The sequence below is a fragment of the Octopus sinensis genome, linkage group LG26, assembly GCF_006345805.1.
Source record: "Octopus sinensis linkage group LG26, ASM634580v1, whole genome shotgun sequence".
NCBI classification, from domain to species: Eukaryota; Metazoa; Mollusca; class Cephalopoda; order Octopoda; family Octopodidae; genus Octopus; species Octopus sinensis.
This window is the reverse complement of record NC_043022.1, coordinates 23,685,669-23,703,168: the sequence shown is the minus strand read 5'-3', so window position 1 is coordinate 23,703,168 and position 17,500 is coordinate 23,685,669. Positions and strand designations below refer to the sequence as shown.

The following is a 17,500-nucleotide window of genomic DNA, read 5'->3' as shown; positions in this document are numbered from 1 at the left end:
GTCTTCATTTCAATTAATTTTGAAAACAATGAAGAATTTAATAAACTAACCTTGTTATTATTAATTAAGCTGCTGTTTGGAACATAAATTAATACGAAAATTTGTTTCAGATCACTTTAAAATATGAAGTTTGTATCAAAGAAACAGAGGTGCTTTCAGGTGGGTTGGTATGAAAGGGATTAAAGACCAGAGACTAAGAGTTGATGGAAAATATGAATCTACCTTGGCAGCTGTCTATTTTATTAAAAGACAGCTTCTTAATGACAAAGATGTCACAATCAAATTGTTTAACTGATCAAAGATATTAACACTATGTTGTACTCATGCAGATTCTAAAATGTTACTATGGTTCTATAGGAAATACACTATTATCAAAGAAATGTAGAGGTTGTTAAAATGTATTGGGACAGGATCTAATCTTACCAATATTCTCTTTATCGCCTTCACCAGATTTACTGGTTTCTGAATCCTTGTTCTTATTGACATCATCTGTAGAATCCCCTGATTTCTCAGTTCCCTCTTTTGGTGAGTCTGGAGATTATGTTTCAATAAAGATTATTGTTATATATCATTGAAATATTAGATAGGAAGATCTCTTAAAGATAGACAGCTAAGACAGAAAGTGGGCCAACATAAGCTCTACCAAACTACTTGGGACAGGAACTAATTTTAACAATATTCTCTTTATTACCTTCAGTTTTACTATTTTCTGAACAATTCTTGTTCTTATTGCCACCATCTTCTGTAGAATTCCCTGATTTATCCGTTCCTTCTTTTGGTGAGTCTGGAATTAAGACAGTTTCCATGATTACAGTTAATAAGCCTAAGAAAATAATGTACCTAGTAGCAGTTGATATTGAGTAGATACCTCAATGAAAACAGTTGATGGTCTTACCAAGTTAAACCAGTTTATTATGCTATCTACTGCATAGATTTTCCCATAGCAAGGGCTAATCCTTCAACCTGTCTATAGAAGGTGAAAAAAATGATAACAAGGAAGAATATGTTGAGATGAAGATATCCTGTGATGTATGCAAATGAAGATGGCTCTTTGCAATTTACTGTATATGTTAAAAAGAGCTATCCCCAAAACAGACAAAAGAAAAATTAAATTGATATAAATGCCACTATAACAACACAAGCATAATAGAAATATTGTTGGTAGCTACAAGGAAGGCACTATTGGTACTATTTAAAGTAGCAAAGAATTTTGTGGAATTCATTCAAAGGATCAAATTATAGACATCGATTCAAAAGGAAGGGACTAATGGATGCTAGTAAAAGTTATAGTAAATATAAACTATAAACTGTTTACATTTATTCTATAACCAAAGGATGTTAAAGATGCCATAAACAAGAAACTAAAATTATAAAAAATATAAACACTAGAATACACTAAAGAGAAACTAGGATACTCTAAAGAGGTTACTAAAGTGAAAGAAAGGGTGAAGATCTATAATAGATAAACAACTAAGATAGGGGAACTATTGATCTGATACATCTACAAAACTAATAGGGGCAGATTCTAGGTTCCAAGCTTACCAATATTCTCTTTATCACCTTCAGCGATTTTATTGTTTTCTGAAGAATTTTTGTCCTTATTTACGTCATCTTCAGTAGGATTCCCTGATTTTTCAGTTACTTCTTGTGGTGAGTCTGGAATTAAGATGTTGCTACAGTTACAGTAGTAAAATCTAACTAAACATTATGATGTGCCTATTAAATGTGATTGTTGTGTAGATATATCTGTTGCAATCTAACAAGATCAGAACAGTTGACTATATTGTTGCCGTCGATGTTGCTGTCATTCTTATTGCCATCAGTTTATATTTTGTTCTTCAAGCTTGTTCAGGCTGGACTACTGTATCATCATCATCATCATCATCATCATCATCGTTTAACGTCTGTTCTCCATGCTAGCATGGGTTGGATGGTTCGACCGGGATCTGGGAAGCCAGAAGGCTCCACCAGGCTCCAGTCTGATCAGGCAGTGTTTCTACAGCTGGATGCCCTTCCTAATGCCAACCACTCCGTGAGTGTAGTGGGTACTTTTTACGTGCCAGGCAATGTACTCCTTTGGCAAGTTGATCATATAAAGAATCATTTGAGGTGAATGATATTCATACAGGTATAAATAAATATGTATGTGTGTGTACCTGTATTTTTATCCTGAAAAAATATATACATATATATACACACATACTTTTCCTGTAATTTTTATTTCCTTTACATATGTGTGTGGGTGTAAAGGAAATAGAAAAAAAAGGAAAAGTATTTAGTATTTTAAGCTTTATAAAACATACACATGTTGTGTTGTGCTTTCCAATGCATATATTGGGTCAGTCTTCAAAACTTGCACTAGAAATAAAGACAAGGTAAAATTACTACCTGCTTTTATAGCAAGTTGATGTAGGTAATTTATCTTGTTCTCCTCTGACTTTTAGTTCATGCAACTAAATAAAACCACACTATTTATGGGATGACCTAATATATTCCATATACATACATATATACATACACACATGCACAAACATATGCACAGATGCAGGCATGTACACACACACACACATATACATATTGCATTATGGTATACATGGTCTGATCAATAAGTATTCAAACTGCTGCCATAGTAACAAAGCTAAAGCTTGTAGAGTGAAGTCATTTGGCACAAATTGATCTTGAACTCTGCTGTGCATGTGCACTAAGTTTTAACGTTCTAGCTCACTTCTGCTGTTTACAACAGTACTTGGAAGGAGCACATGTAGTGTATGATTGTTATATTTACCATGGCAGAGAAAGTTGAGCAGAGAATCTGCATCAAATTTTGCCAAAAGCTTGATGATACCTGCTCAGAAGCCTATGCAAATTTTCAAAAAGTTTTCATTGTTCTCACCTCAATCAAGGAAATCTTGTGCAACCGAAACCCGAGTGTCATTTTGGTCAGCTGAAAACAGTTTTGGCACATGCTTGGCAGACATGCATCACACACCCAATTCTTCAGGGAAAATGGACTGAACTGAACTGTAACTTATCTACACATCCTGTGATAACTCATGGATGGTGATTCGATGTTTTCTCCTCACAGCTGCATACACATCCGGAATGTTTTTCTCAGTTCTGCTGGTTGCAGGTCTCCCAGAACGTTCGTCACTATCAATATTTTTTCAGCCATCTTGGTAATGTCTGAACTACTTGTACACTTGTGTGCAGCTCATACACTCCTCTCCATACACTTTCTGCAACTTTGCATTGGCCACTGAGCAGGTATCACCATGACTACTTTCTCTGTCATGGTCAATGGGTCGATCACATGCTACACACCTTCCTTCCAAGCACTGCTGCTTTAGCTTCGTTACTATGACAACAGTCCAGATACTTATTGATAAGACCTTGTATAAGTAAAAATATACATAAGGTTACATACAATGAATTGTACAAACAAATGATAAAAGAGAGAGATTCAATACAATGTTAATGATACCACAGCAAAAACACAAAGAGAGGAGTATAGGCACTCAGCTATAAGGAATATACTATATATGGTAACAAGGATGGGGAAGAACTGCACTTTAAAAATAAGAAGATAGACATCAGTAAAAGAAAATGGCTAGAATCACTAAAAGATGGTAGAAAATGATCCAGGAAAAATACACTGCAGAGCATTTGTTAAAAGGGTTTTTTTTTACTATGTAGATGTCAGAGTGAAAACACAAGGAGAGAAATATAAATAATAATTACTAGGAAGGTACTATCTGGGGTGGACAAGAGTTTACTGAAATTCATTACAATAATAAAAATATAGATATCAATTCAAAAGAGTAGAGACTAAATTTAAATGATTGCCGAAAATGCTTTAGTGAGGGTTATCAACAAGTAAAAAGACAGCTACAGAGAAGTGATAAAAATGTCACAGTCAAGTAAATAGAATAAGAAGAAATCTGAAAACACACAAGGGAATACCAAGATGCAACAGAAAATACGCTATAATCAAAGAAATGTGGAAATGGTTGAAATATAGATACTGTTGGGTGAAAAAAAAATGTTTCAGAAGTTTTATTGTGTAACATATCATCAAAACATTATAAAGGGAGATCTAGTATAAACAGACAACTATGATAGGGAACTGGCAATCTGACAACAACATCTACAAAACTAATACAAGCAGGTTCTAGGTTCCAATCTTACCGATGTTCTCTTTATCACTTTCACCAGATTTACTGGTTTCTGAACAATCCTTGTTCTTATTGACATCATCTTCTATAGAATCCCCTGATTTCTCAGTTCCCTCTTTTGGTGAATCTGGAATTAAGATGTTGGCTATGGTTACAGAATCAAAGTCTAACTAAACAAAATGGTGTACCCAGCAAGATTGAATATCATGTAGATATTTCTATGGTAACAGCTGGTGGTCTAATTAGATCAGACCTGTTAACTACACTGACTACTGTGTAGATATTTCTATGGTAACAGCTTGTGGTCTAACTATTTTAGTAACAGCTTGTGGTCTAACCATAAATCTACTGACAAGTGTGTTGATGATAGCAGTTTCTTTGTGTCCAAAGATCATGAAGAGCAACATACCCTCAAGAGGTTGTGTAAACTGATTACTGACACTGCACGGCTTTTCTTCTTGTAGTTTTAAAGTCAGAGTCAAGCCATGCAATCTGATCCTACTCTTTAGAATTTGAGGTCTGATCACAGTCGCTCAGTGGGCTAAGACAACTGCAATAACCAGCAAGCTGTAGGTCTTACATTTAAGTGGCTTTCTCTAAGGTGAATTATCTTATAGGGCTGGAGAACTATTCAGGTGTTGCCGGCGGTGTGTCAAAGAGGGAACTGAACTACCTGAGAAATTCTACTCCCCAATTTGCTATTGGGGTTGACTCCCCAAACTTTTGCCTTTCCCCATGTGTGTAGATAATTCCATAAAAACAGTAGAGCTTCTGACCAGTCTTGAAGAGAATGTTTATGATGATATTGCTGTCAGGGCACATATACAGCAAAATGGTCTATAAATGAAGACATACATTAAGTTACAATGAGTCATGTACAAACAAAAAAATGAAACAGATTCAATAGAATGTTAGAGATGCCACTGCAAAAACACAAGAAGGAGAGAAGTATAGGCACTTAGCTATAGGAAGGTACTATTTAGGGTAATAAGGATGGTGAAAAACTGCATTATAATGATAAAAATATAAATACCATTTAAGAAGGGCAGAGAAACTAAATGATGATAGAAAGTGTAAATATGGTACAAGCTGTCATTTATTTTTCTTTGGTGAAGGTATGAATGTGTAGAAAGAAGCTTGTTTCCTAACCATGTGGTGTTGGGTCCTATCCCACTGCATGGCACCTTGAGCAAATGTCTTCTATTACAGCCCTGGGTCAGCCAAAGCCTTGTGAGTAGATTTGATAGATGTAAACTGAGAGAAGCCCCCTCCCCACTGCTTGACAACAAGTGTTGTTTTCTTTATGTCCTTCTGACTTAGCAATTCAGCAAAAAAGAGACTGATCGAATAAGTATCAGGCTTAAAAATAAGCACTTGGGTCAATTGACTAAAACGTTCAAGGTGGTGCCCCAGCATAACCACAGATGAAAGACTGAAACAAATAGTGATAAAAGCTAGAAGATGGTGATAATGTAAAAGTTTTACTGTAAAATATACAGTAAAAATATACTGTAGAATGTTTCATGAAAGATTTGTAACTAAAGGATTATGTAAATGCTATTGTGAAAACTCAGGAAGGAAAGAAATATAGACACTAGTTACTAGGAAGGTACTACTTGGGGTTTATGAAGGTTTATTGAAATTTATCAAAATTACAAGGGTAAAAATATAGACACCACTTCAAGAGGGTAGAGTCTAAATGATGGGAGAAAATATCAGAGTAAAAACAGGCATACTTCATCTTGTCTTTTTCAACTTTATATCATTTCTTTTTAAGAAATAACCTTAACTTCACTTGATTTATCTGACTTTACATTAGTCTCAGTAAACATTTAAAAGTGGAACTTGAAGTATTTGTACTTCAAGTTCCACTTTTTACAGCATAAAAATTCTTTAGGATAGGTAAAGTTAAAGGCTACATGTGGGACTTAAACCCACAGCAGATCTATTGGAGATGTAGGTTCAAATCTCACAGGCAGCCTTTGACTTTTTCTATCCAAAAAGGTTTTTCAACTCAATATTTACATGCTATTATTTATAACTTTATGTGTGCTTTGATCTCCACTATTTCCAAAAACCAATTATTTCACATTCTCTCAAAAGTGTATAAATTCTTAAGATATAAACAACACACAGCTTTTGCTGGTAAGACTAAACTTTCTAAAATGGATAGAAAACTTCAAAGAACTGCTTTGGCCCGATGTTTGAAAAACCTGTCATGTTTACAGAAAATGACGGTTTGAGTCACATGAGCAGCCTTTAATGTCAACAATATTTAAAAGCATAAAAATAAAACAAAACATCTAAAAAACCAATACTGAAGTGGAATAGCAAGGAAAGTACATGTTAAAATATGTACAAACTCTTTATTAGAATTGTTGATCATCACCATGAGCATTTAACATGTGTTTTCTTGGCTGGCATGGGTTGGATGGTTTGACAGGAGCTGGCAAGCCAGAGAACAGCACCAGGCTCCAGTTGTCTGTTTTTGCATGGTTTCTATGACAGGGTGCCCTTCCTAAAGCCAACCACTTTGCAGAGTGTACTGGATGCTTTGTACATGGCACCAGCACCAGTGCTATTATGTGGCACCAGCACAGATGCTTTTTATGTGGCACTGGCAATAAATTTTTTTAAATGATTGTTCATATTATGTCATTTTTCCAAGTTGAGTTGCATATCTTGGAATCAATTATTGAAATAAGATGACATATACCTGTACTACAAAAGAAAGTTTATTGATGGTTTTGTTAAAAGATAGCAACCCAGTGATGATAAAGATGCCGCAGTTAAATCATCAGAATACTAAAAAAATATCAGCACTATACTAAACACACAAAGGTACTAATTTATTATAAAGTGGAGAGTGTAATTACATAACAATGAAATAAAGGGTGAAGGTCTATATTGGACAGAAAGCTAAAATAGGAACTGACAATCTGACAAAACATCTACCAAACTAAGAGAGGGCAAAATCTAACCTTACCACTATTCTCTTTATCATTTTCACCAGTTTTACTGGTTTCTGAACAATTCTTGTTTTTGTTAATGTCATCTTCTGTAGAATCCCCTGATTTCTCAGTTACCTCTTGTTGTGGGTCTGAAATTATGATGGTTCCATAAATACAGTGTCAAAATCTAACTAAACAAAATCATGTATCTAGTTTGATATTGATTATTGTGTACATAAGTGTGGATATGGCTGCATGATTAAGAAGATTGCCTTGCTATCATGTGGTTTTGGGTTCAGTTCCATGCCATGGCGTCTTGAGTAAATGGCATCTATTATAGCCCCAGGCTAACTAATGCCTTGTGAGTGAATTTGGTAGACAGAAACTATGTGGAAGCCCATCATGTGTGTAACTTTGTGTTGTGTTTGTCTCCACTCTTTGACAACCAGTGTTGGCTTGTTTACATCCCCATAATATAGAATGTTGGCAAAACAGACCAATAGAATAAGTACCAGATTTTAAAAAATAAGTACTGGGGTTGATGTGTTTGACTAAACCCTTCAAGGCAGTGCTCAAGCATGGCCACAGTCCAAAGACTGAAACCAGTAAGAGATAAAAGATACATATTATACATGCTTATAAAGTTTTGTAAATTTATAGTTAATATACTGAAGGCTTTGGTTGACCTGGGGCTATAGTAAAAGACACTTGCCCAAAATGACATGCAGTGGGACTGAACCCATAGCCTTGTGGTTAGGAAGTAAATTTCTTCTTACAGTTTCACTGTGAATATGTATATTAGATTACAAAGGACAAATGATAAACTGGCTTTCTCATTTATCTTTTCAAGACCTGGTCAAGTCGGCAGGAAATGATGTAAGCTTTCTGATCCAGCTGTCATAGCCAGAGATTCAGGATATGAGGTTTGAACCTTGATGGAGTAATGCAGGACCTTGGTATGGTAATGCAGGATCTTGTTTGTTGGGAGAGGTTAGAGATGTTTGTCCCAACTGGAGTTGCCAAATGATGGTGTCAATGAGTTATGCACAAACCAAAAGTATAAAGAGAATTTCATCAGAATGATAAAGATATCATTGTGAAAACACAATAAAAGAGAGAAACATAGTTATTGATACTAGGAAGGTATTATTTATGATAACAAAATTTGGTTGTGATTTATTACAAGGACAAAAGATAGAGATGTCATTTAAAAAGTGATTAAAAGACGGGAGAAAACAACGGTAAATAGTCTACAAGAGGGTTATATACATTAGATGTAATAGGACTAGTACAGGCTTATAAATATGCCACAGACAAACGACTAGAACAATAAAAATAAAATATCAAAACTAGATAAATATAGACACTAAAATATTACTAAGATGCTATAGAAATTACACTATGAAAAAGGGGTAGAAGGATTGTTAACATATAGACACACATGAGAGGAGAAAAAGAAGTTATATTAAATATTATTGGAAAATATTAGAGGAAAATCTAGTATAGATAGAGAACTAAGATAGGGAACTGGTGATCTGACATAACATCTACCAAACTACTTGGGACAGGAACTAATCTTACCAATATTCTCTTTATCACCTTCACCAGATTTACTGGTTTCTGAACAATCCTTGTTCTTATTGGCCTCAACTTCTGTAGAGTCCCCTGATTTCTCAGTTCCCTCTTTTGGTGAGCCTGGAATTAAGATAGTGCTATGGTTACAGTACCAAAGTTTAACTAAAAAGTGAAAACAATGTATCCAGCAACTTTGTTTCATAGGTATTTGTATAGCAAAAGATGGCAGTCTAACTAGATTAGACAAGCCCATTAAGTTGACAACTGTGTAGATATTTCCATGGTAACAGCTGATGCTCTTACCAAACAAGTGTGTGTATGTGCATGCATGTGTAAGTTGTGTCACATGGTATACTACTCAAAGGGTTTTCACGATGTATGTGGGTGGAAAACTAGTTTAACCCTTTAGCATTTAAACCAGTTATATCTGATCCAAATATTCTACCTGTCTCATGTTTAAATTGGTCAGATCTGGCTTCTCACAACTACCCAACAATATCATTCTAAAAATAAACAATCACATTACTAAAACCTCAAAGATGATGCATGATCTATTCAAAACAATATGAATAAATAAGCCTTTCATTAGAAAGAGTAATCTGAATGCTAATGGATTAATGGAGTACTTTTCTTTTTATGCTACACATATTTCAACAGTTCAATTGAGTCTTTGCATGTTATACTTAACAATTGAACCAAACTCTGATTTCCCTCCATGCTGTGATAATAGTTGAACTGAGCCCTGATCCCCATTCACATTATACCTATGTCAACAGTTGAATTAAACACTGATTCCCCTTTAGGTTATGTATGCCACAGTGCAACACCTAGGGCAGGTGTCTTCCACTATGGCCCATTGTGAATGGGTTTGGTAGATGGAAACTGAAAGAAACCTGTCGTATATGTGCGTGTGAGTGCATGCGCGTATGTGTATGTATGTGTGTATGTATGTATATGTGTTTGTGTTTGGACATAATTTGACAACCAGTATTAGCTTATGTTACTATAATTTAGCAATTTGGCAAAAGAGACTGACAGAATAAGTACCAGGCTTAAAAAATAAGCACTGGGATTGATTTGTTTGACTGAACCATTTGAGGCAGTGCTCCAGCATGGCTACAGTCCAATGACTGAGACAAGTAAAAGATAAATGATATATATTTTCTTTCACATTTTTTTCTGTGTGGATGGCAGGGAGAAGTGATGTGGAGATGTTTGCTCATTAATTCTTGAAATTAATTATTTTTTTTTTACATTAATTTTACTTCCTGTAAAAAAAGAAACAAAAATGTTGAAAGTTAGAATCCTGAAATCAGAAATAAAAGATATATATAATTATTATATAAGTGAAAAAAAATGCTAAGTTGAGCTGAAATGAAAAATTTGTGTAAATCTAGAAAGATAAAGTATTAATAGTATTTATAACGTTAACAATAATAAAAACAGTAATAATAATAGTAAATAATTATGATGGTAACAGTTTCAAATCTGACCTATTTTAACAAAATAAACTAAGAGACAAACAAATTTTGTGCTCTTTTCTTCTTCTTCTGACAAGTATTAACAGAATGGGGAGGTGGGTGGATGTGTAACCCCTCACCCACCTCATAAAAATGAATGAAAATACACCAATGATTGTGAAATAAAGAATTTGGGATTTGGTGAGTTCTCTTCTCAGCAAGAGGCTAGAAGGGTATAAAAAGTGGGGGTGGGGTGGAAAGAGAGAGAAATAGAATAACTGTGTGTTGTAAAATCTTGGTTTCATTCTGAATGAAATGGCAGAAGCAGTGCAATGAAAAAAAAAAACAATTTATCTTTCTCCATGTCTCTTTACATGCTACAGGAGGTGTGAAGCAATTTTAACATGATGCTATGATTAGCAAAAATGCCCAGAAAGAGTACAAGCCAAAAACGAGCAAATTATCAATAGTTGTACTCAGTTCTAGGAAACAGTGAAGCCATGTAAAGATTTCCGTCTTTCTTTCATTCTTTCTTTCTCTCCTTCTTTCCTTTCGTTCTTTCTGTTTCTATTTCTTACTCAATTTACTGGCCAATAATTGCTTTGCATTTATGCATGTGTTGTTTGTATATGCACACTGACAGCTCAAAAAGTAAATAGACACCCCTACATACTGTTGTTATTTGTGCAGTCACTACTCCTTAGTGTGATACCCAAATGGGTTAGATAATTAAAAACTGCACAAGGTATGCCTACTAAATATTAGACTAAGTATTTAAATACGTCAATTGACATTTTGTTTCGCGCAATCAATTTTTCAAAAGTAATGGTGTCTATTTAAATTTGAGATGTGTGTGTGAGTAAATATTATATAAATGTGTGTAGGAATGTGTAAGTGGGTGTGTGTGTATGTGTACATTTATATAATGCACATATATGTGTGTATATGCATGTGCATATATACATGTGTATATGTATTCATGCATAAGTGCAAATATGTGAGAATGTGTGTATACGTATGTATGTGTACATATGTGCATAGACCTGTGTGTGTATGTATGTGTGCATGTGTATTTATGTATACATATGTGTATACATATGAGTGTATGTGCATGTATGTTTATGTAGATCTGCTCGTGTATACATGTGAACTCAGCGTAGCTGAATAGTTAGAATGTTCACTTGCAATCTCAAGCTCCCAGGTTCAGTTCCACTTCATAGCACCTTGGGCAGGTGTCTTTCCCCATAGCTTTGGGTCAACCCAAGCCTTATGAGTGAAACTGGTAAGATGGAAGCTGCTTGGAAGGCTATCCTTTTAACTGGGGTGTACCTGTAATTCAAACGTCCAGCCTTATTGCACATACACAGAGCCAAGTTGATTCCACTTGAGGGTTACATTGATATTGAACATGTCTGTAGAATACATGTGACCAATCAAAACCAACGAAGGTTCATTAAATATATTATATCTTTGTATAGATGTATATGTGTGTCTGTATGTATGCATGAATATATGCACACACACACACACACACATAATGTATGTGTGCATGAGTTGCTGAAATAAAGTGATGCAACATTCAAGATATTAGATGCTAATTCATGTGTGTGTGTATGTGTGTAAGTATGTTGTAATTATATACCTAATTATAATTATATAAATATTTTTGAGGAGATAGCTTTATGCATTATATACATTGTTGCATATATATATATATATATGCATGTATATATGATATGTGTGTGTATATATATATATATATATATATATACATGTATATATGTGTGTGTGTATATGTATATATATATATGTATGTATATATATATATATATATATATATATATTATATATATATATATGTATGTATATGCATGACTGCCACTAGGTACATATTATATATGCATAAAATACCTCATATACTATGCATGTACACTCATGCACATACAAGCACACACACATACCCACACATATGCGCATTCTTTTCCATAGTTCTGCAGGTGTGTTTAGATATTAGTAAGCAGTTATCAGCTTTCTTTCTTTTTTTTTTGTTTTTGCCTTTGTAAACCTCCTCCTCACCCCTCTTCCCCTTCCTCCTCATCATCAACATAACAAACTCTGAAGCAGAAAAAGATCAGCCCATCATCACATCAGCAATCTGCAGCAACAGGCAGTGTAGAGCAATAGCAGAAAATGTGCAGCATAGTTTATTTTCTTTTATTAATTTATTTGCTTATTTATTATTTCTTCTTTTTCTTTCTTTTTTTGCAGGCAGCGGTGGTGGGGGGTGGGGAATGTCTGTCATGCGCCAGGAATCCTACCTCCACTTGTTTCTGTAGTTGTGGTTGTGGTCACATTGTCCTTCCTCGCAAGCTGGTCAAAAGCTTCCAGCTTCCTCTTTTTCTCCTCATCAGCCATACGCTGCCGGTCCTTCAAGCCAGACTGTTGCGCCTTCAGGCGTAGATCTTCCATGTCTTTGGTCATGCTGGCATTTTCCTTGAACTGTTGCAGAACCCTCTGCTTCTCCTCATCTGCCCGTTTCACCTTTTCTTTAAGGGCATTGTCTGCAAGTTTTTCATTCTCACGGCGCTTCTCTTCCCATTCCTCTGTTTTAAGAGGAATTAATGAGCAAAAACAAAAACAATGGTTAATTTGTTGGCTTTCTTAATTTTGTTTTTATTTTTAAACAGATTTTTATGAGAACTTTTAAAAAATTACATAAAGGGCATGAAGAGTGAAAGGCTGTAGGGTTTGGATAACTGTATGATTAATTTGGAAATATATTAGTAACTGGTGAGAAAAGATATAGATGAAATCTTTGACAGATCTTCCCTCCCTCTTTCTCTCTCCCATTCTCTTTCTCATTTATATATATATATATATATATATATATATATATATATATATATATACATTAGCTCATCCTTAATAGTGTTTATATAGTGGAAAATAGTGTCTGAAACCCGCCTGTTTGATGGTAGTCTCCAAGGAGAATATCTCCTCTATAACAGTTACCACAGCAAAGGTTTTCTCTTATCTGGATGTACAGGAATGCATTAAATATAAATCTTTATTAAGCTTTCAAAAAAGTATCTGCTTTAAGTATGATACACAGGGTGTTATTTTTAACATATTGAACTTTGATAGGGGAAAAATTTACAACCTTCTGCATTTGTTCCGGAAAGTTGTTTTTTATACCTTCTACATGAAACTTACTAATTACCTACACCTGGATCTTTAGATCTCACCTTTACATACAACTATATATGTGGAGAAAGAGAGAGAGAGAAAATGAGTGAGAGAGAGACAGAGAGTGATAGGCAACTAATACCAACAATTAATCACTGTTACCTACCACTTGTAAGGGATAAAGCAACTGGGAATAAACAATAAAGATTTAGCAGAGTCTCTTGTCAGAATCCTTAAGAATATTTATGGCAAAAATTTCTGTAAAGTAACTGAGAAATCTTTGAGACTGTAAACTTTGTAGATATCAATCAATATTTTAAAATCAAATTTGGATCTTTCATTTCCTGAAATGGAAGATTTAGAAAATTAAAACAAACCTGCAGAGAAAGACAATTTTATAAAGGTGACATAACCTTTTTTTTTTTTGTCACAGACTTCGTTAAACTCTGATTGAAGACCCAAAACTAAAAGGATGTATTATTTAGGATTGTTGGTAATTAGGAAATATGGTTTAACCCTTTTGATACCAACCCATATGCTGTGAATTCAAAGAAATCTCATAATTATTATTCATCCAAGATTAATTACAATTTAGATGTTCCTTCATTAGTTTGATACACATTGGTATATATATATATATATATATATATATATATATATATATATATATATATATAATATTTTGTGAAATTTGACTTAGTATTTCTAAATTGAATTTTTCCATGTAAGTTTGGAATAATATTCCCTCATTATTATTATATATACATACATACATATATATATGCATATATATACATATATATATACACACATATTGTTATGTATATATATATATATATATATATATATATATATATATAATATTTATTTATTTATTATACATGTGTGTGTGTGTGGTAAGAAAAGAATGCAGCATGGGAGTAAATCCAGAGTAAAAAGGTACAATAAACCAATTCTTCTTCAAACACTGATAAATTCTTCAAACGATATTTTTTTTCACCCATATTTCAGCAAACTGGAATCTACTGACTCATCTTATTTCTAACAGCTGACATATATATTTGGAACAATGGCCAGTCAGTTCTTCTGATGAAGTGTACGTCATATACTAGATGACCTCCTAGGATAGGGGAAAGGAGATCTCTATATGGTTGCTCAACCTGCTAAAAATAGCAGCAAAATCTCCCTTGTATCATAGAGTTGTAAGAAAGTACATATTGAATTATGATGTAGTCCTTGGTATACTATTTCTGAACAAATAATGGACTGTCTTCGATAACAGATCCACAGGGCCAGGACAGATCTGGGTTTAAATAACAACAATACCATAGAACGTTTGAAGGAGCTTCTACATAGTTGTTTGCCCTACTAGAAGTAACAACCAAGTTTCCCTCAAATCACACCTTTCTCTCTCAAGCAATTGAAGACAACATTGGATAATGTAGTCTGACATTAATACAGTAATGCATGGATAAAAGAAGGGATGGTCACAATTGGAATAGCCTTGATTTCAGGTCTACTGGATCAGTGCTGAGCTGAGACCAAACAACAACATCCTTTACTAGCCAGTGTATAGGTTTTGTTATTGTTGTGATTTAGTCCCAGGTCAGACCTAAGACAGTCAATCTCTGATCAAAGACATTGCAGTAGTGACCATCTCATTTTTCATTTTTTAGGCATTATGTACCATGAATAACATTACCAAATGTGTTTTAATTTTAGGTTAGTTTAAGCTGTGATTTAACCTTTTAGCATTCAGATTACTGCCAAATGCAATAGTTATTTATTCACGTTGTTTTGTATTAATCATGCATTCAAGATTTCAATGATGTGTCTGTTATTTTTAGAGTGGCATGTTAGGGTAAGTGTGAGAGGCTGAATCTGGCTGGTGTGAACATAAAACATAGTTGGCCAAATATGGCTGGTTTAACCATTTAACACAGTGGTTCCCAAAGTGGATAGTACTGGCCTGCTGGGGGGTTGACGGGGTAAAGATGCAAGAGGGCACTGAAGAAAAGTGGGGCGATAATGGAGTGGTTAAAGTAGGGTGATGGATGTTAAAACAACAAAATAATGGGTTAGTTAGGTTAAGTTTTATTTTTAAAATATAGCTGGTTTAAATTTACTGCAGAAAGTGGTCTATGTTCGTGGTGGTGAATGGTGTTGGTGGGGATGCTTGGAATGAGGCCTGGGGGGCAAGTGTGGGTGGCAGCCTGAAAAAGTTTGGGAACTAAACATTTAGCCTTTAAACTGGCCATATCCAACTTGTTTTATGTTCAGATTGGCTTGACCCAACCTCTCACGCCTACCCAAAATGTCATTCAAAAATAAGCAATCACTTCATTGAAATCTTGAAGGTACAAGATAATGCATGTTTAAGATAAAGCACGATTAATTCAAAACAATGGAATAAATAAGTATTACAGTTGATAATGTAAACTGAAGGCTAAAGGGTTAAAAGGATGATATAGCTACTATTTCTAGCACTGAGATTCTGTTAACGACTTATAAGGTTTGGTGAGTACCATAACATAGGCAGAAAATTACTATGCAAAACTCTAGGGTCACTTAGCTCTTTATCAATATTTTCTTGAGCAAGTCATGAACACCACAAATCCATAGCTGGACTCCTCAAAAGTTGAAAAGAGGAATTACTCTTTGATGGATACTTCCTATGGTAAAGAGGCCAAGCTGTTAATCAATTAGGTTATACTACAATGTAAGTGTGTGTACACATTTGTGCTGTGTATGTGTGTGTGTGTAGTGGGATGTATATAATTAATATTAAATGCTTAGAACCTATAGAGGCCCTAAGCACTTAAAAGATTTCAGTGCCCCTATATATAATTCAAAATATAAACAATAATAAACCATAAAATTAATCTTTATTTTTGCAAAATGAAACAAAACTAACAGTAAGATGGAAAATAATGTTTATTTTTGCATACTTCCACTTTATTTATATCTGAAAACGTTTTTCCTACTTTTTTTTAATTGCAAAATCTTTGATCAGATCCTCAAAATTCATCTTATGTAACATATCTGCTTCTATACTTACCAGAGAGAAGACATCTTGATTATTATTTTAGCAAGTTTAAAGTGATTTCTTTTGTACTGTAAACCATTTACCATTTCTGTGGTGTTCTCCTTCACTTGAAACCCTAAGCACATACTTATTTTGCTTAATGGTTAATCCAATGCTGGTTATAGTGGATTGGTTACCTAGTTATAGTTCTGTACTGTTAACCTATCTGTACTGTTATACAGCTACTAGTTATATTACTGAACCATCTATTTATCTGTATTGTTGACATAACTGACTACCTGGTTTCAATCAAGACTTTTTAATGGTAATTAGGCATCTCATTAACAAACAGCTGGTTTCTGTGTAGTCACAGTATCTACCATCTGTGTTATCTATTCTACTGTCCACCTACCTAGCTACTTAATCGACTTAACAGTACTGCTGAACACAGTCCACTTAATTGTAAACAGGTACCACATGGTGACACAGATGGCAACTAATCATTATTAATTTCGAATTTGTAAATTCAACAAAATTTTCATTATTACAACATTAAGCAGTAGAAGTAGTGGTGATACTGGCATTCTGGACAATGACTAGAACTACTACTGCTGCTGCTGCTGCTGCTAGGATAACAGCAACAACACCAACTACTACTACTAGAACAATGACAACTTAACACCTACCACAAACATAACAAGAATATCAACAATATAATTGCAACAACTTCTAACAACAACGGCACTAACAATACAGTACCACTACCACTAACATCAAGAACATTACAATCTCCACCATCACCACCACTACTACCACTACCACCACTAACAACAACAACCACAACATCAATAAACACAGTTATATAATTGTCAAGTTATACTTACTCATCTGCTTGTCTCTAATTTCCCGAAGTCGTGCACGAATCTTCTTCCGTTCTTCAAAGTTGTCCACTTTCTCCAACTGAAACAGAAGAAAACCAAAATCCAATAAAACTAATTGACCAGTCAGCGACAAAAGTTTGATACAAGCCAGTGGGAGAAGGCAGATATTCTGACCATTAGGTTCTGTGCTTTCTTAGGGTAGTTGAAAGGGTACATTAGATAATATAGCCCAAGATATACTGCATTTGAA

The 17,500-nt window shown here is 34.3% G+C and overlaps 1 protein-coding gene across 34 annotated transcripts in view; it reads right to left on the bottom strand.

Annotated features, from left to right (window-relative positions):
• LOC115224761 (serine-rich adhesin for platelets) overlaps positions 1-17,500 on the bottom strand; it is a 284,926-nt gene that overhangs the window by 120,003 nt on the left and 147,423 nt on the right. For 5 of the 34 annotated variants that reach the window (XM_036513717.1, XM_036513718.1, XM_036513723.1 and 2 more), the window contains exons 8-14: positions 17,254-17,329; positions 8,705-8,818; positions 7,159-7,272; positions 4,186-4,299; positions 1,543-1,656; positions 692-784; positions 424-531 (exon numbers count right to left, since the gene is read on the bottom strand). In XM_036513717.1, coding sequence (XP_036369610.1) covers positions 424-531; positions 692-784; positions 1,543-1,656; positions 4,186-4,299; positions 7,159-7,272; positions 8,705-8,818; positions 17,254-17,329 — 733 coding nt within the window. Of the gene's footprint in view, positions 1-423; positions 532-691; positions 785-1,542; positions 1,657-4,185; positions 4,300-7,158; positions 7,273-8,704; positions 8,819-12,476; positions 12,762-17,253; positions 17,330-17,500 lie in introns of all 34 variants that reach the window. The other 29 variants (XM_036513719.1, XM_036513733.1, XM_036513737.1 and 26 more) reach the window with 24 other exon arrangements.